Consider the following 21,796-nt stretch of genomic DNA (forward strand, 5'->3'; position numbering starts at 1 on the left):
CAGAGGGGAGCAAGGTCCCTGAGGCCCCCAGGATCACACAGCTAGGAGATCAGAGGTCCGTGGAGGCCCAGGGATCATCTGCTCAGAGACATCCACAGGCCTGGGCCTGACCCTAGAGCTCTGGGAGGGGAGACCAAGGCTGGGAGAGAAGGCACGAACCCAGGGGCTGCCAAGTGTCATCGAGCTTGGGTCAGAGCAGGGCCCATCCTCTAAGGTCCCCTGGGAGAAGTGAAGTCTCCCTCAGGGGGCACAGCATCACCTCCCTCAACCCCAAGCCTGGCTGCCTTTCTGAAGGGGGAGCCAAATGGGCTCTGAAAGGCCTGGAACCTTCTCACGCCTCCCAGCACCAAAGGGTGCAGTTCCTGCATCACGGCCCCCAGGGAACCCCGATCTCAACTTCCACTAGTCACACTGACCCGCAGGCTCCTGGGGGCCGAAGACCCCCATCCCATCGAGCACAGAAGATGGCCCTGGCAGGCCCAGGGGAAGACAGGCAGGGAGAGAGGGCCCCACTGCTGTGGTCCGCTGCAGCCACTGCTGGGGCGCACTCCCTGTTTGGCAGCCATCGCTTAGACCCTCGCACCTTGCCACACGTGTGTGGAAGAAATCATGACACAAGGTCTTGACTGAGGCTTCTCCCTGCCATGTGACAGCTCCTGAGGTCCCTGCATCAGTCTTCCCACTGCGTCCCCAGCCCTAGCGCAGCCCGGCAGGAGCTGAGGCTCCCGGAGGAGTCCCCCTGGGCTGCCCACAGCTACTGTTAAAGATTCTCTGATGTCACTCACAGGGAAACCAATGCAGAGAGGAAAGGAAGTGGGGGCCACAGAGAGGGCACACCCGGGGTCAGGGACACAGCACCAGCACCAGAAGTGGCCTCCTTGCACCTGCACAAGGGGGCTGCCGCAGTGGAAACGCAGCCACTTCCACAAGATGGAGGATGTGAGGGCCTGGGCTGCGCTCCACTCCGTCTTTGTTCCCGGCCTTTTCTCCCAGGCTGTGCTAGGGCATGGGAGGAGGACTCTGTCCTGGACAAGGAAACACAGCAGCACTTCTGCCCCCAAAACGGAGCCCCCGACCCTCCCCACTGTCCTCAGCACAGCAGCACCCCTGCCCTGACTCCTAGCTCCTGCACCCTGCCCTTTTGCTAACTTGGGATTAAAATCATCATAAAACTGTTAGCTGGTTTGTATCATTGTTAACTAAAGGCTCCCACAGACAAGATATTGTGCACCTGTTTTGATTTGTCCTTTGACCTGAGGTCAACTTTCCTTAATTGTATTCATCAAATTTTATTTACTTTAGATAAAAGAGAACGTTTAGCTACTACAAATTCTGAGGCAAAACCTAAATCTATTTTATCAAAATCTGGATTTTAAATATTTCCAGCTGATTCACATGCACATTAATGATTGTTAAGTGAAGGAATTCTAGTCTTAAAAGGGGAAAAGATTACACGGGTATACTGATTTGTCAAAAAGATACAGTTAAGATTGTATGTCTCAATGCATACACATCTTACCTCACCAAAAAATTAGTAAAAGGAATAATAAAGTTGGGGGGGGGCAATGGGTTGAAGTATAGATAAAACAAAAATGGCACATGATGATAGTTGTTAAGGCTGGGTGTCAGTTCTACTCCACTATTTTGTATATCTTTCAAACGCTCTGTAATAAAACACACACACACACACACACACACACACACACGCACATTTCTTTCCAGAGTTAAATTTATATTGAAAAATTTTCCTGATGTGGAGGTCCCTACATCCTTCATTTCTACTGCTTTATTAGAAGCAGAATGTTTCATTTCAATGGTAGGCTGAATGGGCTTTGAAACAAAATAATGTATGATGTGTATGTCATACAATATTTAGTTAATAATTCAAGATGAAAATATAGAAGTTATTACCTTCAAATGAAGATATTTCTCAGGAGACTCTAAAAAGCAAATGAGACATATAATAAAATTATATGCAAATATGAAAAAACTAGCCATATACTCATGCAGAATTAGTATTGGGCTAAATCCTCAGAGTTAACTTTGATGACTTTTGGTCTGGAGATGCGCTTTTTGTTATGGCAGCAACATGACAGAAATATACTGAGAAAAAATATAAATTTAGGTTTCATAAAACATGCAGATAACATATCAAAAGGGAGATTAGGTTTCCAACGACTGCAACTAAAATAGAAAAGTGTACATATGTCAACAGGAATCTGATAATTAATAAGAAGAAAAATTATCTTTAACCAGAGGAGCAAATAATGATCCTGAGAAGATTAAATGTCAAAGTTGATAATGGAATGGAATAGCATGCCTTTCATGCAACACATTAGAATAATTTATATCATTATACTACAAGTATTTATTGTATTCTTTAATTTCCCCTGTGATTTAGAAAGGACACAGTTGTAATGACAGTTCAGTTGAATGTATAATTCATCATCAAAGAAAGTGTTCTGAATTGGTCAGCCTGGATATGCATATAGAATAACAGTTAATTTTAAAAGTTCATTTATTTCCATACCCATATGTGCTACTGGTATGCCTATGTTTCTTGTATCCTCCAGTTGAGCCATTTTTAAATTTCTTGATTAACTAATGTAAGAAGGTATATAAAAAAACAACAGAGATATATTTCTCCAGAAAGAAAAAAACTGTTACAAAATTATTAGATATTAATAACCTTTTGAATTTCAAATTCAGTGCAATATTCCTTGAAAATAATAATTTTAATGTTCAAAGGATTAACTCTATAATTTGTGTTTCTAAAATTAGCTTTGTTTGGTATATCATGTTAGTATTTAAAGAATGTTTATGAAACAGCTATCTTATCAAAAAATCACCTAACGGCCAATGTTTCTGTATTTAGATTAATCTCATTTGATTAAGTAACATCAATGCAACATATATTGTTCATTCCTGATAAGTTATGGAGGAAGAGATGAGTCACTATGTTTTACTACAATCTGAGCACTCCCTCTTGCCTTCAGTAATGTATGCAGTAGCAAAAATCTCATTATCTGTTTAAGTGTGAATACACTGAAGCCATTGGAAGTGAGTTTTCTCAAGTTCCCTCTTCATTTACTTCAAAATTACCAGGCTACCTTATTTCTTTCCTCCTTTCTACCACCCTCACAATTCCTCTTCCTTTTCAAAAGTAATCCCTAGATCTGTGGTTATGATTTCTTCCCTTCTATATTCTTTTTATGGACTATTCCCATGACAAGTTTCCTCTTAATTTACTGGTAGGATCTTACATCTATGGTTTCTATTTCTTTATCTCTTTGATTCTTCCCCTCTGAATACAAATACATTCAGAAATAAATGCAAAATAATGCTTTCCATTGATCCTGTTATGTCTTGAACTGCTAGTCAATGCCCCTTCTCCCAAATTTCTCTAAAGGGAAGCTATACCCTTGCTACTCAGTGTGTGGTCCAAGGACCAGCAGCATTGGCATCACCTGAAAACTTAAGAGATGGAGAATCCCAGACCTGCTGAAACAGATTGTGCATTCTTTTTTTTTTTTTTTTTTTTTGAGACGGAGTCTCGCTTTGTCGCCCAGGCTGGAGTGCGGTGGCCGGATCTCAGCTCACTGCAAGCTCCGCCTCCCGGGTTTACGCCATTCTCCTGCCTCAGCCTCCCGAGTAGCTGGGACTACAGGCGCCCACCACCTCGCCCGGCTAGTTTTTTGTATTTTTAGTAGAGACGGGGTTTCACCATATTAGCCAGGATGGTCTCGATCTCCTGACCTCGTGATCCGCCCGTCTCGGCCTCCCAAAGTGCTGGGATTACAGGCTTGAGCCACCGCGCCCGGCCAGATTGTTCATTCTTAACAAGGTCCCCAGCTGACTGATTACAATTTGAGAGAGATGCTCTGGTCTACACTGAATGTGCTTCCACATTCCTTTTACCTTTTTGGATTCTTTTTTTTTTTTTTTTTTTTTTCCCTTTCCTTCTATCTTAACCTTTTATTTATATATTTATTTTTAATTTATTTATTATTATTATACTTTAAGTTCTAGGGTACATGTGCATAACGTGCAGGTTTGTTACATATGTATACTTGTGCCATGTTGGTGTGCTGCACCCATCAACTCATCCTTCCCTAATATGTTCCTTAAGTTGAGACGTTACAAGTCATACAATTGCTAATGGACTCTTTACGTGGCTATAACTTCCTTGAATTCTCCATAACTAACACTATGCTCTTCTTTCCAATTTTCTTCTTTTGGCTTATATGATGGTATCCTATGAAAAAACTTTTTTTTTTTTTGAGACTGTCTTGCTCTGTCACCCAAGGTGGAGTACAGTGGCACAATCTTGGCTCACTGCAACCTCTGTCTCCTGGGTTCAAATGATTCTCGTGCCTCAGCCTTCCAAGTATCTGGGATTACAGGTGCCTGCCACCATGCCCAGCTAATTTTTGTATTTTTAGTAAAAGAGACAGTGTTTCACCATGTTGGCCAGGCTGGTCTCAAACTCCTGACCTCAGGTGATCTGCCTGCTTCAGCCTCCCAAAGTGCTGGGATTACAGGCATGAGCCATCGCGCCCAGCCTAAAAGTAACATTTTATGACATTAAATTATAGACATGTATGGCTGACCATATATGCTTATGTTCATCTATGGTAGATGCAGAGCTCTGCATGATCGGGAACCTGGATCCTTAATACTGCCAAAATGGTGAGGAAGACAGCAAGAGATGAAAATTTTGTGCCCCTTCCTTGACAAGTTTCGGTAGCGAAAACTCACCTTGTATTGTTTCTGCCTTTTTAATACCCCACACTTTCTTGCTCTGAAAAATTATTTCATTTTACCACCCTCTATAATATATATCTGCTTCTTTTCCCTTCATTCTTTTCCCCTTACTCCCTGTACTCTCTGCCTTCCTCATTCAACATTTTCTCTTTTACTCCTTTTCTCTTTCTTCTTTCCTTACTTTCCTTAGTGTTTACAGCTTCTTGAAATGAAACTAATAGTTCAGCTCCTTTATTAGCACTCTCAATTTAATTTGTTGCTGACACCTAATAAGATATATGACTTAACATTTCGCCTCTCTTTTTTCTTACTATGCATTTAATAGGTGATTTTCTTCGGCTATTGGAATATATCAGTGATGATGTTTTAAAACAAATATTCTGTAAATGATTTTTAAGTGAAATACGGTTTTTACCTCTTAGCTGTTCATTTAGTGTAATTTTTCCTTTCTGTTCTGCAGCCCCAGATAATTCACCAAATACTTCTGTGAAAGATTCTCAGAGATACTCTGTTCAAATTAATATCAACAAGGAGTTTCAATTAAAAGATAATACAAGTTCCACAAAAATTTTCTAATAACTTTCTTGAAACAATTGAATTTCCTATTTTAAAAGGCTAAAAAATAAGAGAAGCATATATTGAAAACTCAAACATTTCAATAGAGAACCTCATATATGCTCACAAATCAAGCTTATCTTTTATCTTTATATGGCTACTGACTCTGTAAACCAAGCATGGAAGGCCAAAGGAAACACATTCACAGTCAAATATTAGCTTATGTGCTTATTTCAGCTAAAAAAAAAAAAAAACCTGACTTCAAAATACCTCACTCTACTTTGCATTCCCCACCAAAAATAAGACATTTAAAAAATATAATACACTTACTATAATAGTTACAGCATTAAACATTTAAAATGTTTCTAACTATAGAATTTTTAGTGTTAAAATAAGATACTTAGCATGACAGGAAACTTCAGCATTTGCCATGTTGAGTATAAACAGAAGATTATCGAAGCTGCTTCATTTAGGCACACAAGGAGTTGGAAAAATCTAAATACTTTTTGGTAAAAAATATTTACTGACAGAAAAAGTGCTTGAATAAAATGACAAAGTAGTAGTAAACATTTCCTTAGATTATGTTTAAATAAAAGGAAGCAAATATTAGCAATACTAAGCAACACTTTCCAAAATAAGAAATCACCTCAAAAATATAGTAAGCCTTAATTTTTTTTTTTTTTTTGAGACGGAGTCTCGCTCTGTTGCCCAGTGCTGGACTGCAGTGGTGCAATCTAGGCTCACAGCAAGCTCCACCTCCCAGGTTCACGCCATTCTCCTGCCTCAGACTCCTGAGTAGCTGGGACTACAGGCGCCCGCCACCGCGCCGGCTAATTTTTTGTATTTTTAGTAGAGACGGAGTTTCACCGTGTTAGCCAGGATGGTCTCGATCTCCTGAGTAAGCCTTAATTTTAAGAAAGGAAGAGTAAGAACATTTATTTATGAATCATCAAAAATCCACTAGGCACTTATTTGCATATTTTCTTTCCTAAACATTATAATAAAAATGATTATAATGATGGTTACCCCACTTCCTGGTCATTCAATGATGTAAGAATAAAATAATGAACAGATATGATCCATTTTTCTCTCTGTCCAGATTTCCTTTTCCTAGGCTTTCACATAGCTGGCTCTTTCTCAATTTTTAATTGATAGATTACATTTCACATGCATAAAGATCTTCTCTGACTACAGAATTTCACTCCCACTCCCATCCTAACTATAAACTGCTTCAATAACATCTAACCTAAAATTCTGTTTTCCTTATAGAAAGCATGTACAGTAACTTACAATTGTTAGCTGTTTGCTTGTTTTTCTCTTAGTACTATAGCATGAGCCCTCACCCTGTATATTCTGTGTCTAACTGCCTAGCACATAGTTGGTACTCAGAAACAGAAAGGTATTCAATCTCAAAAGATTTTAAAATCTCTTGGGAAGATCTTAAGTGCTAAATCACTATATTGCTATATAATATCTCTAGCCATAGTCTGCTGAAACTTATAATACCCCGAATTAGAAATCCACTTGCGCCTTCTAACTTTCCATTCTTTCTTGACACTGCTGCCAATTTACTGTCCTTCAGGTTTACACAAAACATCTCCAATATTTATCAAGTCACTGAATGCCACTGGGACCATTTTATCTTACATTTGTATACATACTTACCAGTTAACAAAATGTTTTTCTATTTCTTACCATATTTGCTCATTACACATACCTAAAGGGTACATTCCAGTATTGTTTTTATAAAGGCAGTAACTGATGTTCAAATAGGTTAAATAATTTTTTTACAAGAATCCACTGATACTAAGAAAAAGAACAAAGACAGTAACATGTTTTGACTTCAGCTTGGTGCTGGGTAGCAGCTGCTTCTGTCTAAGAGGTCGAGCCTTTCCCATGTCTTTCCATGGGTGTCACCTTAGAACGTCATCATTTGCCACAAAGATACCCAATGCGTTCTATTTTTTAAAAAGATTTCTACTTATTAAAACAACATTAAACCAAATTGTTATTATTATAGCACGAAGTATTTACTATTCTCCATGCTTTTCTTTCTCCTGAAATATTCCTTGCAGATCTATACTGGATAATCCAAATTCACTAATGCTTTCAAGTCCCAGGAATTACCTCTTCAAGTTCGAAGTTGTGAAAAACTACAGTCCAAACGGTTTTTCTCTGAATCTCATTAGAGATGAGATATACCACACACATCCAGATATACCATACAGTCATACATGTGGCCCTGCATTGACCTGGAATAATTCTTTAGCTTTTACACAAACTTAACTTCATAACCCAAATTGATTCCTTCTGACTTTTAAGCCTTTATTTTTTCACTGTATTACCCTGGCTTTTTAAATGAACCCCGCAAATTAGAAGAATTCTACTATGAGGCGAGAAAGTAAAGTCAAAGCATCCTCTTTTATGATTTAACATCACAGAATGGTTTTATTTTTTTATATAACAACAAAAAAACAACAGCTAATACTTCATAACCCAAAAGTGATTCTATATTGCCCTCTTGTCCTGATCCTGATGAGGACACTGCAGCTGTAAAATGTTATAAGATGTTATTCACAGATACATTCATGAGAGAACATTTATCACTCTGAATTTTAAATACATATGCAATGCTATATCCATTCATAAATATTTCAATAAAATGAAAGAGCAACAAAGAAATTCAGAGGGTTGAAGTAGATTTATGAAAAAGAAGTTGGCACTATGAAGAAAGGCATGAAAAAAATCTAGAAGAAATGGATTTTATATTTGAGTCTACATATTTAAGTAAGTTTTTTAAAATAGCATTTAAGCATTAAAAAATTATCAGAGATATTCAGTAAATTAAATTTAAATTCTTACTATTTGTGTGCTCTCATGGGGTGCGTTCAATAATATCAGTACCATTTTGTCTTTTTCCATTTGCTGGCTTAGCTGCTCCATCCTGTTAAAAACAAAGCAAAAAAAAAAAAAAAAAAAGAAAAGAAAAAAAAGAACTTCAGGGATGTATTCACTCACTCCCCCACTCAGTCAACCAGTTAAGACAATAAACATTCACTGTGTCTATCAAATCATAGGCAATATCCTGGGAAAAGCTGAAAATACATATAAAAGACAGATTCTGCCTTATATTTGAGTGAGAATAAAAATATATAAAAAACAGAAACAAAAGTCTAATTCACTAGTAATAAAAGAGAAGTGAATAAAGTACAGTAAGGGCACAAAAGGGACAACAGTCGGTTCTGCCCGAGAAGCTGAAAAACTGCTGCGAATATAGGCCCTATTTTGAAAGGGAGACAAAGTGCAGAGTGAGGGTAGGAAGGTTCCTAGACAGGGCAGCATGAGCAAAAATAAAAAGCTTCTGCACAGCAAAAAAAACCAATAATAATAATAATCAGCGGAGTAAACAGACAACCTACAGAGTGGGAGAAAATCTTCACAAACTACGAACCCAATGAAGGACTAATATCCAGCATCTACAAGGAACTCAAAGCAGCAAGAAAAAAAATCAAATAATCCCACCAAAAAGTGGGCAAAGGACAGGAATACACATTTCTCCAAAGAAGATACACAAACGGCTGACAAACAAATGAAACAATGCTCAACATCACTAATTATCAGGAAAATGCAAATCAAAACCACAATGCGATGCTACCTTACTCCTGCAAGAGTGGCCATAATCTAAAAATTAAAAAAAAAAAAAAAAAAAAGATGTTGAAGTGAATGTGGTGAAAGGGGAACATCTTTACACTTCTGCTGGGAATGTAAACTAATACAATCGCCATGGAAAATAGCATGGAGATTCCTTAAAGTACTAAAAGTAGATCTACCATTTTATCCAGCAATCCCACTACTAGGTGTCTACCCAGAGAAAAAGAACTCATTATGTTAAAAAGACACTTGCACACACGTTTATAGCAGCACAACTCACAGCTGCAAAAATACAGAACCAACCCAAATGCCCATCAATCAATGAGTAGACAAAGAAAATGTGGCACATATATACCATGGAATAATACTCATCCATAAAAAGGAATGAAATAATGGTATTCCCAGCAACCTGGATGGAGTTGGAGACCATTATTTTAAGTGAAGTAACCCAGAAATGGAAAACCAAACATTGTATGTTCTCACTCAGAAGTGGGAGCTAAGCTATGAGGACTCAAAAGCACAAGAATAATACAATGGACTTTGAAACTCAGGAGAAACCAGAGGGTGACAGATAGAAGACTACATTCTTGGTACAATGTACACTGCTTGGGTGATGGGTACCCCAAAATCTCAGAAATCACCACTAAATAATTAATTCATGTAACCAAACAATACCTGTTCCCCCCAAAATAATCAAAATAAAAACTGAAGGAATCTAGCATAAAAATAAAGCTGTGATTATCCAAGTTGATGATTTAAGAAAATGTGGTACATATACACACCATGAAATACTATGCAGCCATACAAAATTGTGAGATTATGTATGTTCTTTGCAGGAACGTGAATGGAGTTAGAGGACATCATCTTTAGCAAACTAACACAGGAGCAGAAAGCCAAATACCGCATGTTCTTACTTATAAGTCAGAGCTAAATGATGAGAGTAAATGGACACAGAGAGGGGAACAGCCGACACTGGAATGTACTGTGGGTAGGAGGAAGGAAAGGATCACGAAAAATACTAATGATTATTAGGTTTAATACCTGGGTGATAATATGTAAAACAAGCCCTCGTGACACTAGTTTTCCTCTCTATCTAACCTGCACATGTACCCCCTAAACTTAAAATAAAAGTTTCTAAAACAGAACAGTTTTCAAATACATCTATAATTATCAAGCAAGCCCTAAGACAAAATAATCAAGTACAGTATGGTTAATGGAGAAACAGATACACAAAAGAGACTTCTGTCTATAGTGTCACCTAGATAACACTGTTCAGTATTTACAATCAGTGTTTTGTAAATATTGCTGTAATAAAGAGTTTAATTTTACACTCTAAAATGATACATTAGTTAAACATGATCAGCTACCACTACCTGAAAGCTGGAACATTATTACTACAGAGAGAGAAAAATGGAAAAAGAAATGTTCCATCGACTCTCCACTTGGACAAAGAATTAGTAATTGGAATTCTACAGAGTAATGTATGGCTTGAAAAGATCGATTTGCTAGAACATGAGTTGGGGCTCAAGAAAGTTTAAATTTTTTAATCTAAAATTCTAAGCTTAAGAGTTGAAAGATACTAGGAAATACACTGTAACCATCTTTTCTATTGATAGTATATTTCTAATTCACGTCCTTCTTATTTATGACATATTTTTACAGCATAACACATCTGAATTTATACATCCTAAACATTAAAAGGCTATATCAGATTAAGCCATATTTTAGAAATGCAAGAGATTTAATTATTGAGTAAGTTATGCATATTATGTTACCTCTAATACTCCACTACATAAAAATCCATTTGTCCATTTATGTATTTACATTCAAAATATTATAATGCTTGTTACATGCAAGATGTATTCTACGTACTCCAGGATACAAACAAATATGTTTCCTAACCTCCAGTAGTTCATACTAATGCAAGAGTGTTTAAATGATTATTTAAATAGTGAAATACAAAAACTTCTGAAATTTAAAATTTAAGAATACAAGAATTTTGAGTTGATATTTTCACAAACTACAATACAAAAAAACTGAAGTTAAAGTCTTATATATGATTATCAAAGAGTCTGCTTCTAGAATTGTTATTTTGGGCAAAATATGTATTATTCAATTAGATGAAGAATTTTGAGTATATTCTTAATGAAATGACTTAGAAAACACAGTGGAATACCTTTGTAATACAGATTTTGAGAGAGGAAGTTTACATTTCTAAAATTCCACATTTTTTTTAATTAGTAAAAAGGTCTCACTCTGTTAATCAGCCTGGTCTTTAACTCCTGGGTTCAAGAAATTCTCCCACGTCAGCCTCCTCAATAGTTGCAGCTGCAGGCGTGTGCCACAATTCCCAACTAAATTTCCATAATTTCTAATATGATTTTATTCTAATTACAGAACCAAGGATAGAAACAGAAAATAAACTTCTCTTCTAAGAAGTGTATGATACCAAAAAAAGGAGGCAAGCAAAATGGCAGAATAAAAGGCTCCATCAATTATTTCCCAACAAGGACACCAATCTAACAACTACCTACAGAAATAAAACACCTTTGTAAGAACCAAAAATCAGGTGAACACTGAAAGCGCCTGGTTTTAACTTCTGACGACTACAAGAGGCACTGAAGAGGTAGGAAAAACAGTCTTGAATCATCGATGTTAACACTCCCACATCCCCCAGCAGTGGTAGCATGGTACAGAGAGAATCTGAGCACTTGGGAGAGGGTAAAGCAATTGTGAGATGTTGCATTAAACTCAGTGTTGCCCTATTACAGCAAAAAGCAAAACTGGAATAAACTTAGCTGATGCTCACCCACAGGGAGAGCATTTAAACCAGCCCTGGCCAAAGGGGAATCACCCATCCCAGTAACCACAACTTGAGTTCCCACAAGCCTTGTCACCAGCATGCTAAATTGTCCCAGGGCCCTACTTAAAACTTGAAAGGCAGTCTAAGCCACAAGGACTCCAATTCCCAGGTGGGTCCAAGTGCTGAACTGTGCTATAAGCCAGAGGACGATGGGGCGGGGCATGTACAAAAGTGCTGGTGCTACTCCTCCTCCAATCCCAGGCTGAACAGCTTGGGGCACCAAAAGAGACACCTTCCTTCCGCTTGAGGAGTGGAAAGGAAACAGTGAGTAGACTTTGTCTTGTATCTTAAATACCAGCTCAGCTACAACAGAGTAGGATACTGGTCAGAGTCATGAGTCCCCCCTTACAGGCCTTAGTTCTGATATGGTGTTTCTAGATACTCCCTGGGCCACAGGGAACTCCCTGGAGAGGGGAAGAACTCATTTCGTGGCAATATTCATCGCCTACTAACTGAAGAGCCCATGGACCCTGAATAACCAGCAGTGACACACAGGTATTACGTTGAGGTCCTGGGTGAAACACTGACACTAGCCTCAGGTGAGACAGGATATTTCCAGCTGTAATGGCTAGAAGGAAAGACTCCTTCTGCTTGAGAAAGGCAGAGGGAAAAGTAAAGGGGCCTTTGACTTGCATCTTAGGTACCAGCTGGACCACGAAGGCTAGAGCACCAAGCAGGCCCCTGGGGTCCCCAATTCCAGTCCTTGGCTCTTGGACAGCATTTCTGGACCATCCCTGGGCCAAATGGGAGCCCACTCCCCTGAAGGGTGCCAGGCCAGGCAACATTCACCACGAGCTAACTGAAGAGCCCTCAGGCCTTACCAGAACATCAGCAGTAGCCTGGCAGTGCTCCCTAAGAACCTGTGGACATCAGCGGTAGCCTGGCAGTGCTCCCTAAGAACCTGTGGACATCAGCGGTAGCCTGGCAGTGCTCCCTAAGAACCTGTGGTAGCACTGGCCACAGGGCGAGTCTCCTCGGCCATCCGACAGGAGAGGTAAGAGTGGGAAGCACTGCACCTTGCGGTGTGAGGCCCAGCTCAGCCACAGTACAACAGAACACCAAGTAAAATTCTGAGGTTTTTCACTCTAGTCCCTGACTCCCAGATAGCACTTCTGCAAAGATACGGAACCAACCTAAGTGCCCACTAACCAATGAGTGGATAAAGAAAATCTGGTATATAGACACCATGGAATACACTCATACATAAAAATGAAGGAAATAATGTCTTTTGCAGCAACTTGAATGGAGCCGGAGGCCATTATTCTAAGTAAAGTTAACTCAGGAAAACTAAATACTGTATGTTCTGTGGGAGCTAAGCTAGGAGGACACAAAGGCATAAGAATAATATAATGGCCTCTGGGGAGGTGGGGAGGAAGGGTGGGAAGGTGTTGGAAGATAAAAGACTGCACGTTGGGTACAGTGTACACTGCTCAGGTGACGGATGCACTAATTGCGAAATCACCATGTAAGAACTTATCCATGTAACCAAAACCAACCTGTACTCCAAAAACTATTGAAATTTTTTTTTCAAATGTAAGGAAAATGTCATTTGCAATAACAGGATTAAACTAGAGATCATTATGTTAAGTCAAATAAATCAGACACAGAAAGAAAAATATTGCCCACTTATCTATGGGTTCAAAAAATCAAAACAATTCAATATATTGAGATAGGGAGAATAAGGATCATTACCAGAGGATGGGAAGTATAGTTGTAGAGTGTGGGGTTGGCGGACGATTGAAGTGTACCAAAAAACCAGAAGGTATAAGGCCTGGGATTTGCTAGCACAACAGGACGACTACAGTAAAAGACAACTTAATTGTACATTTTAAAATAGCTAAAAGAATATAATTGGATTATGTGAAGCACAAAGGATGAATGCTCAAGGTGATCAATACAGTTTATCCTGATGTGATTATTACATATTGCATGTCTGTATTAAAATAGCTCAAGTAACTCATAAATATATACACTTACTATGTACTCAACAAAAATTAAAATAAAAACATTTTGAAAATGTATGATACCAAAATAATAAGTGTTCAAGAAAAAAAGAATATGCTATCTACTGTTCAGTTTTAGAAATGAAAAGCACCAGAGAGATTCCATGATTACTGTAAGTAACTGTGTCCATTAAAGATTTAGTTAATGGTAAGTTTTATAAGTCATGTTAGCATGATTGATTGATTGATTTTGAGATAGAGTCTCATTCTGATGCCCAGGCTGGAGTGCAGTGGCGCCATCTTGGCTCACTGCAACCTCTGCTTCCTGGATTCAAGTGATTCTCCTGCCTCAGCCTCCCGAGTAGCTGGGATTACAGTTATCCGCCACCACACCTGGTTAATTTTTGTACTTTTAGTAGAGACAGGGTTTCACCATGTTGGTCAGGCTGGTCTCGAACTCCTGACCTCAGGTGATCTGCCTACCTCGGCCTCTCTTAAGTGCAAGGATTACAGGTGTGAGCCACCACACTGGGCCTGTTTGCATGAATTAAAAGTCACAGTAAAAATACTTATCCAAATAAACCTTGGCCACATTTCATATTTCTTCTATGGTAAGAAAGCTTAGCCTACTATAACTGTTGTATCACAATGTATTTAAAAGCCCATTATTTTCATCTCTACCCCCTCTTAGTATTTACCAATCCTTTTACTTAAGAATCCAAACTCATTCCTTGTGACTTCTGAGCTTTGTTTTTGAACTGTACTACACTGGCTTCTTAAATGAATTCTGCAAATTAGCCAAATTGTACTATGCAGTAGCAATATACTCAGTCCATAACTGCTTTATTAGTTAGGGGCTGAAAACGTAAGAAAATAATTCCTTATAAGCACAAACAGCGGTGAGAAAGCAAAGTGAAAGTATCTTCTTTAACGTTTTAACATCACTAATGCTTATATTTTAAAATGGTAACAACAAAAACAATAGACAATACCTCAGAATCCAAAAGTGATTCCATATTTCTGTCTTGTCCGGATCCTGATGTGGCTGTTGTATCTGTAAAACATTATGAACAAAGAGAGTTATGAGAATACTTACCACCCTGAATTTTAAATACATAAACAAGGCTGCACGCATTCACAAATATCTCAATAAAGTAGAACAGCAAAATAGAAATTCAGAGGATTAAAGTAGATTTAGGAAGAAATTGGAATATGAAGAAAGACCGTAAAAATATTTCAAAGAGCTGAATATTGTATTTGAGTCTCACATACTTTAATGTGTTTTAATAATAGCATGTAAGCATTAAAAAATTCTTACAGATATTCACTAACTTACCACTTCTGTTGTTTTTGTCAACAAAAATTAAACTGTCATTATTTGTGTATTCTTGTGGGGCACTTGCAATAACACCAGTATCATTTTGTCTTTGTCCATTTGCTGGCTTAATTGGTCCATCCTATTAAAAAACAACAACAACAACAAACTTCAGGAAACATTGTGTTTATTCACTCTACCACTCAATCATTCAACCAGTAAGACCTCAAACATTCACTGTGTCTATCAAATCATAGGCAATATCCTGCGAGAAGTTGAATATGTATATACAAGATAGATTCTGCCTTATAGTTGATTGAGGGTAGAAATATATGAAAACAAATAAAAACAGAAAAGCATAATTCACTAGTTCTACAACTGAAGTGAACCAAGTACAGTAAGGGCACAAAAGGGCTAACAGTCAGCTCTACCTGAGAAGTTCAGGAAATGCTGCAAAGATAGGGACTATTTTGAAAGAGAGACAAAGTGTAGAGTGAGGACATTAGGGTTCCTATACAGGACAGCATGAGAAAAAAAAGTAAAAAAAAAAAAAAAAAAAAAAAAAAAAAGAGGCATGGCGAATGAGGGCTACCAAAGTAATGATAAAACTGGAACACAGAGTGAATGAGATAAAGAGATAAAATGGGAGAATCAGGCCAAAACACAAAAATATGTATCCTGTGTATCCTGCTACACTGTGAGCTTTCCCCAGGATGTAATAAGGATCCACGCAAAAGCAGATGAGTTAGATCATAATAAAAATATGTTAGAAAGGTCACCTTGGCAGCAATGTACAGTTACACGAACAGAACATGGTGAGGGGGACAAAACTAGACAAGAGTATTTCAAAATTATGGGTCAGAGAGTGAATTACAGTAGTAAGATATAAAAATAGTAAGCTCGTGGAAAATATGGAGCTTGGTGAGTGACTGGACTGGTGATTTGAGGGAGGGCTGAAACCCAAAACTTCTTCCACTTCGACATTTCAGTGCTACTTACTAGGTATTATTTACTAGGATAGAAAAACCAGATGATAGCAGGTCCCAAAAAGTCAAAAGGGTCAAAATCAGTAGAATTACATCATGCAAGCCTATAGAGAACTCTGAAATTTTGAAAATGAAAATAAGTACAAAAAATAAATTATGAGATTCAATTTTGCAATTACATATTTCAACATTTTTTTCAAAAATATAAGATACACTTTTATTAATACATGCAAACATTTATTTCTGGAATATTGTGGTAACATGCACTTCAAATTGAGTCAAAAATTTTAATTTTAAAACATCAATTCAAAATGCTGCCAGAACATTCCTTTTTAAAAATTCTGAAGTTTGAAACTGTAGAAGAGAAATGCTTCTGTGATTACAGAATGATGAGGCATTTTTCAGCACTAGTATAACATAAGAGAGAAATGTAAAGCCCTGTTTTTAAAATTGCATAGCTTTCTTATTCCCCTGTAAACAACATACTAATAATTCTAATCTCCTATTTACACCATATAGAATGGTACCTAAAAATTGGAGAAAGGATCTAGCATAAAAAATTAGGCTAAGATTACCCAAGCTGATGATTTAAGTTTTCAAATACATCTATAATTTTCAAGCAGGAACCAAGGAAATATCATCAAGTACAGGAAGGTTCATGGAAAAATACAGATATATCATAGAGACCTCTGTTCATAGTATATCCCTAACAATACTGATCAGTATTTACTCCAAAATTAGTGTTTCGTAAATATTGCTGTAATAAAGAGTTTAATTTTATACTATAAAACGATATATTAAATTAGTTAAACATGATCAGCTACCACTACCTGAAAGCTGGAACAGTATTACTATAGAGAGAGAAAAATGGAAAAAGAAACGCTCCACTTGGACAAAGAATTAGTAATTGGAATTCTACAGAGTAACGTATGGCTTGAAAAGACAGATTTGCTAGAACATGAGTTGGGGCTCAAGAAAGTTTAAATTTTTTAATCTAAAATTCTAATCTAAGCTTAGAGTTGAAAGATACTAGAAAATATACTGTGATCATCTTTTCTAGTGATAGCATATTTCTAATTCATTTCCTTCTTATTTATGGCATATGTTTACAATATAACACATCTGAATTTATGCATCGTATACATTAAAAGGAAATACAGGCCGGGCATGGTGGCTCATGCCTGTAATCACAGCACATTGGGAGTCGAAGGCGGGTAGATCACTTGAAGTCAGGAATTTGAAACCAGCCTGGACAGCATGGCGGGTGCATGCCTGTAATCCCAGATACTCAGGAGGTGGAAGCAGGAAAATCACTTAAACTAAGGAGGTGGAGGTGCAGTGAGCCAAGATTGTACCACTCCGCACTCCAGCCTGATTGACGCAGTGAGACTCTGTCTCACACACAAAAAAGGGAAATACAAATATAAGCTATATTTTAGAAATGTAATAGATTTATTAGTTATGTATATTATGTTACTTGTAACCCTTCATTGTATAGAAATCCATTTGTCCATGAATTTATTTACATTCCAAAATATTAGAAGCTTGTTACATGCAAGATGTTATTCTAGGTACTCCGGGATACAAACAAATATTTTTCCTAACCTCCAGTAGCTCATACTAATGCAGGAGTTTTTAAATGATTACTTAAGTAGCTAAATACAAAAACTTCTGAAATTTAAAATTTAAGTACATAATACAAGGATTTTGAGTTGATATTTTCACAAACTACAATGCAAAAAAAATGAAATTAAAGTCTTCTATGGTTATTAAGAGTCTCTGCTTCTAGAACTGGCTGTTATATTGGGCAAAATATGTATTCTTCATTTAGATGAAGAGTTTTAAAAGTGTATTCTTAATGAAATGACTTGGAAAACGCAGTGGAATCTCTTTGTAATACAGATTTTGAGAAGAAAATGTACATTTCTAATTTTCCACAATTGTTTTTAATTAGAGAAAAGGTCTTGCTATGTTGGCCAGCCTGGTCTTTAACTCCTGGGCTCAATAAATTCTCCCACCTCAACCTCAACCTCTCTAATAGCTGGGACTGTAGGCATGTGCCACAATACTCAACTAAATTTCCACATTTTTTTTTTTTTTTTTTTTGAGACAGAGTCTCACTCTGTCACCAGTCTGGGGTGCAGGGCTATGATCTCAGCTCACTGCAACCTTCGCCTCCTGGGTTCAAGTGATTCTCCTGCCTCAGCTTCTCGAGTAGCTGGGATTACAGACGTGTACCACCATACCTGGCTAGTTTGTGTATTTTTTGTAGACACAGGGTTTCAACATGTAGGCCAGGCTGGTGTGATCTTGGCTCACCTCCTGGGCTCAAGCTATCCTCCCACCTCAGTCTTCCAAGTAGATGGGACTACAGGTGTGTATGTCACCAAGTGTGGCTATATTTTGCAGGTCTCAAACTCCTGGTCTCAAGTGATCCGCCTGCCTCAGCCTCCCAAAGTGCTGGGATCACAGGCGTGAGCCACTGCGCCTGGCCAAATTTCTGTAATTTCTAATATTATTTTAGTCTAACTACTCAATCAAGGATAGAAACAGAGAAAAAGCTTTCTCTTAACAAGTACATGATACCAAAATAGTAAGTGTCCAAGGAAAAAAAGAAATGATATGCTCTCTTCTGTATAGGTTTGACAATGAAAGGCATCCGGGAGATTCCACGATTACTATAATAAGTAATTGGATCCATTAAAGATTTCATTAGCCATAAGTATCATAAAGGTGTGTATGATTTAAAAGCCACAGTAAGAATACTTATCAAAATAAACCTTGATCATGTGTCAAATTTCCTCTATGGTAAGAAAGCTTAACCTAATTTCCCTGCTACATTGTATTTTCCAGGCCATTCTTGTTTTACCCTCACCCTGTTAGTATTTAACGATCATTTGTTATTTACCAAAGTAAAAAAAAAAAAAAAATTAACTCAACTAGTTGTATTTCTAAAAAAGGCTTTCTCTAACCAACTATTCATTACAAACATAAAACAATAAGTAGACCACTGCTAAATTTTTAAAGTAAATATAGAAACCTAGATTCAGAATGAGAAAATTAATTTCATTAGAGCATTTTTACCTTGATATCAGAATCAATGTCTTCATAATTTGATGTAGGCAATAAATAATCAATAGTTTGTTTGCCAGAAAACCTTTGGAGCAAAAATATACATAAAAATTAGTGCATTCATTTCTTTAAAAATAATTTCCAAGATCATATCTGGATGTCTCCTCAAAAAAAAAAAAAACAAACAGGTGAGAGGTCAGCTATCTGTGTATTAAATAATATTTCTTAATACAATTAAAATTTAACCTGTTACAAGAGATTTTAGTTACCTCCTTCCACCTCTCCCAACATATCAAATATAGTCAATGAAGACACCTTCAGTTCCAGAACAAATCATGACAGCCAGAGCTATTGGCAGAGCCTGAGAATAATAGGTCTTCACAAACTGTATGTCCTGGAGGCTGAACTGAAAATCCAATTAACAGCTTACATAATTTTTGTTACCTGAACTGTAACAAATCTGATAACCTTAAAAAAGGTAGAAAGATACAGTGTCTCAGCCAGGCACAGTAGTTCATGCCTGTAATCCCAGCAATTTGAGAGGCTGAGGTGGGTGGATTGCTTGAGACCAGGAGTTGGAGACCAGCCTGGGCAACATGACGAGAACCCAGCCCTGAAAAAAAATAGCCAGGCATGGTGACACACATACCTGTAGTCACAATTACTTGGGAAGCTGTTGTGAGAGGACAGTTTGAACCCAGGAGGTGGAGGCCGCAGTGAGCCAAGATCACACCACTGTACTCCAGCCTGGGCAACAGAGTGAGACTCTGAGGAAGAAAGAAAGAAAAAAGAAAGGGAGGGAAAAGAAGGAAAAAAAGGAACAGAAAGGGAGGGGAGGGGAAGAAAGGGAAGGGAGGAAGGAAGGAAGGAAAAATGGAGGGAGGGAGGGAACAAAGAAAGAAAAAAAAAGAAGGAAAGAAAAAAGAAAAAACTGTCTTTTCTCCATTATCTATCTCTGGTTCAAAGATTAATCTGTGTCACTTGAAAGTGGCAGTCTCGGTTCTTCGGTGTGAAAATCAATTCAGAAGGCCTTATTGCTTCCCTTTACCCTGAAACAGTACAAGGAATCTAAAAGCTAAATATATAAAAGTCAAAGGACAAATGTATGTTGTTATTAAAAATACTATTCCCAGAAGGATTAAAACAGTAAAAATTATAAAATCCAATTACTTTCCCTGTGTAAGTCCTGCCCTATTCAGGTTCACATAAACTAGCAAGCCCTTTAAAAACTCAGAGGCTCTCAGATAACCGAGGAGAGAGATTGCTGGAAAAACACAGTCCTGGTAGTTGTACCTCTGTTTCCCTAAGGACTATCTATCTTCCTTCCTATGGGCTCCCACCTGTAGATTCCTCTTCTGCAAGGCTCTGTGGCAACCTCCACCTTTAAATATTCAGCCAGTGGAAGTACAAACTCCTAAAGGGGTGGGTTCCAATGACCAAAACCAGGAGTTCTCTATTTCCTGGAAAACAAGCTAAAGGGAATCTGTCATCTGCCCCAGCATAGATGCGGTAACAACGACTCAACTGAAGCTCCATGACTTATTTGCCAGCCAATCCCACCCCTGCCCTAGCCTACATGGGCATGGGAAGGATGTCAGTGGATTAGAAAAAGAGGCAGGTGAGAGGACACCTGTCCTGGGCCACAGATCTATGTAGTTCAGCAACCTCCAGGCCCCTGGTACTGGAGGGGCTCTGAGACACCCTCCGCAAGTTGTGGTGAAACCTTGAAGTGTGTCACTTGCTCCAATTTAACAAACAAAAAGGCAGCAACTTGTCCAGGACTCCTTGAACCTATTTTAATATGCCTTTCTAGATAACTCCCAATGTCCTGTATGCTTCATTCCTGTAACTTATCTTTATCAAATTTGTCATAAACCCTAATATTCTGATCTCTTTTCTATAACCCTTATTCCTACCTAACTCAGTGTTGTTTCTCTTCAAACTAGGCCTTTCTCTGCTAATTTCATACTTATCCTCTACCATTACGTTCACCAGTTAATTCCATCTTTTCTTCTTCCACTGTTTTCCCTATTCCCACTTTCCCTTTCCATTATTAAAAAAACCTACCAACAGGATGATAAAAAAAAGGAAGAACACTGAGCTTTCAAAGGAGTTCAGGAGTTCCACTCTCATTTCTGCTACTTCCTATAAACAAATAAGTAACTTTAACCTCTTTCAGTTTCAGGTTCTCCATCTGAGCAACCAATTGACCAGGGTGTTAAACACAGATTGAAGTACTAGAGGATATTTCAATTTCTCACTAAGATTCCTTAAAATCCTGAAATTCTATGTGCTTTTGATTCTGTCTCTAGAGAAAGGGGGAATACTTAGCTGGAAGAAATGGAAAAAAAATAACAGAAAAAAAAAAACACCAAGAAAAGCAGAGAGGAAGGTTAAAACTCAAGAAAAGATTATAGAAAAATCAGATTTTGAGGAAAAAGTTTCATGGAACTAGGCAGGGCAAACTAAAGAGAAAACTAAACTGGGAAGTCAGTAAGTAGAGAAATCAATTAGAAACAGCCTCTAACTAGATGTGAAATATACTTATCATAACATGGTCTATATGTAGATACCCTTCACTTACAAGAAAATAATTCCTCTTCAGGACTTGCCTGGTCTTGCTTATGTAAAACCCATGGTCCTGTGG

General features: G+C 37.8%; 1 protein-coding gene across 6 annotated transcripts in view; it reads right to left on the reverse strand.

The window, feature by feature from the left end:
• Positions 1 to 21,796, reverse strand: part of LOC126940869 (putative ankyrin repeat domain-containing protein 26-like protein) — a 54,415-nt gene that overhangs the window by 16,907 nt on the left and 15,712 nt on the right. For 3 of the 6 annotated variants that reach the window (XM_050767096.1, XM_050767094.1, XM_050767092.1), the window contains 5 exons: positions 19,162 to 19,234; positions 15,113 to 15,233; positions 14,769 to 14,830; positions 8,182 to 8,263; positions 6,262 to 7,869 (listed from right to left, as the gene is read on the reverse strand). In XM_050767096.1, the coding sequence (XP_050623053.1) occupies positions 8,195 to 8,263; positions 14,769 to 14,830; positions 15,113 to 15,233; positions 19,162 to 19,234 (325 nt within the window). In that variant the 3' untranslated portion in view covers positions 6,262 to 7,869; positions 8,182 to 8,194. Of the gene's footprint in view, positions 1 to 1,911; positions 1,941 to 5,179; positions 5,273 to 6,261; positions 7,870 to 8,181; positions 8,264 to 14,768; positions 14,831 to 15,112; positions 15,234 to 19,161; positions 19,235 to 21,796 lie in introns of those variants that run through there. The other 3 variants (XR_007720947.1, XR_007720948.1, XM_050767093.1) reach the window with 2 other exon arrangements.

Source organism: Macaca thibetana, chromosome 17 (assembly GCF_024542745.1).
Source record: "Macaca thibetana thibetana isolate TM-01 chromosome 17, ASM2454274v1, whole genome shotgun sequence".
In the NCBI taxonomy this organism is placed as follows: Eukaryota; Metazoa; Chordata; class Mammalia; order Primates; family Cercopithecidae; genus Macaca; species Macaca thibetana.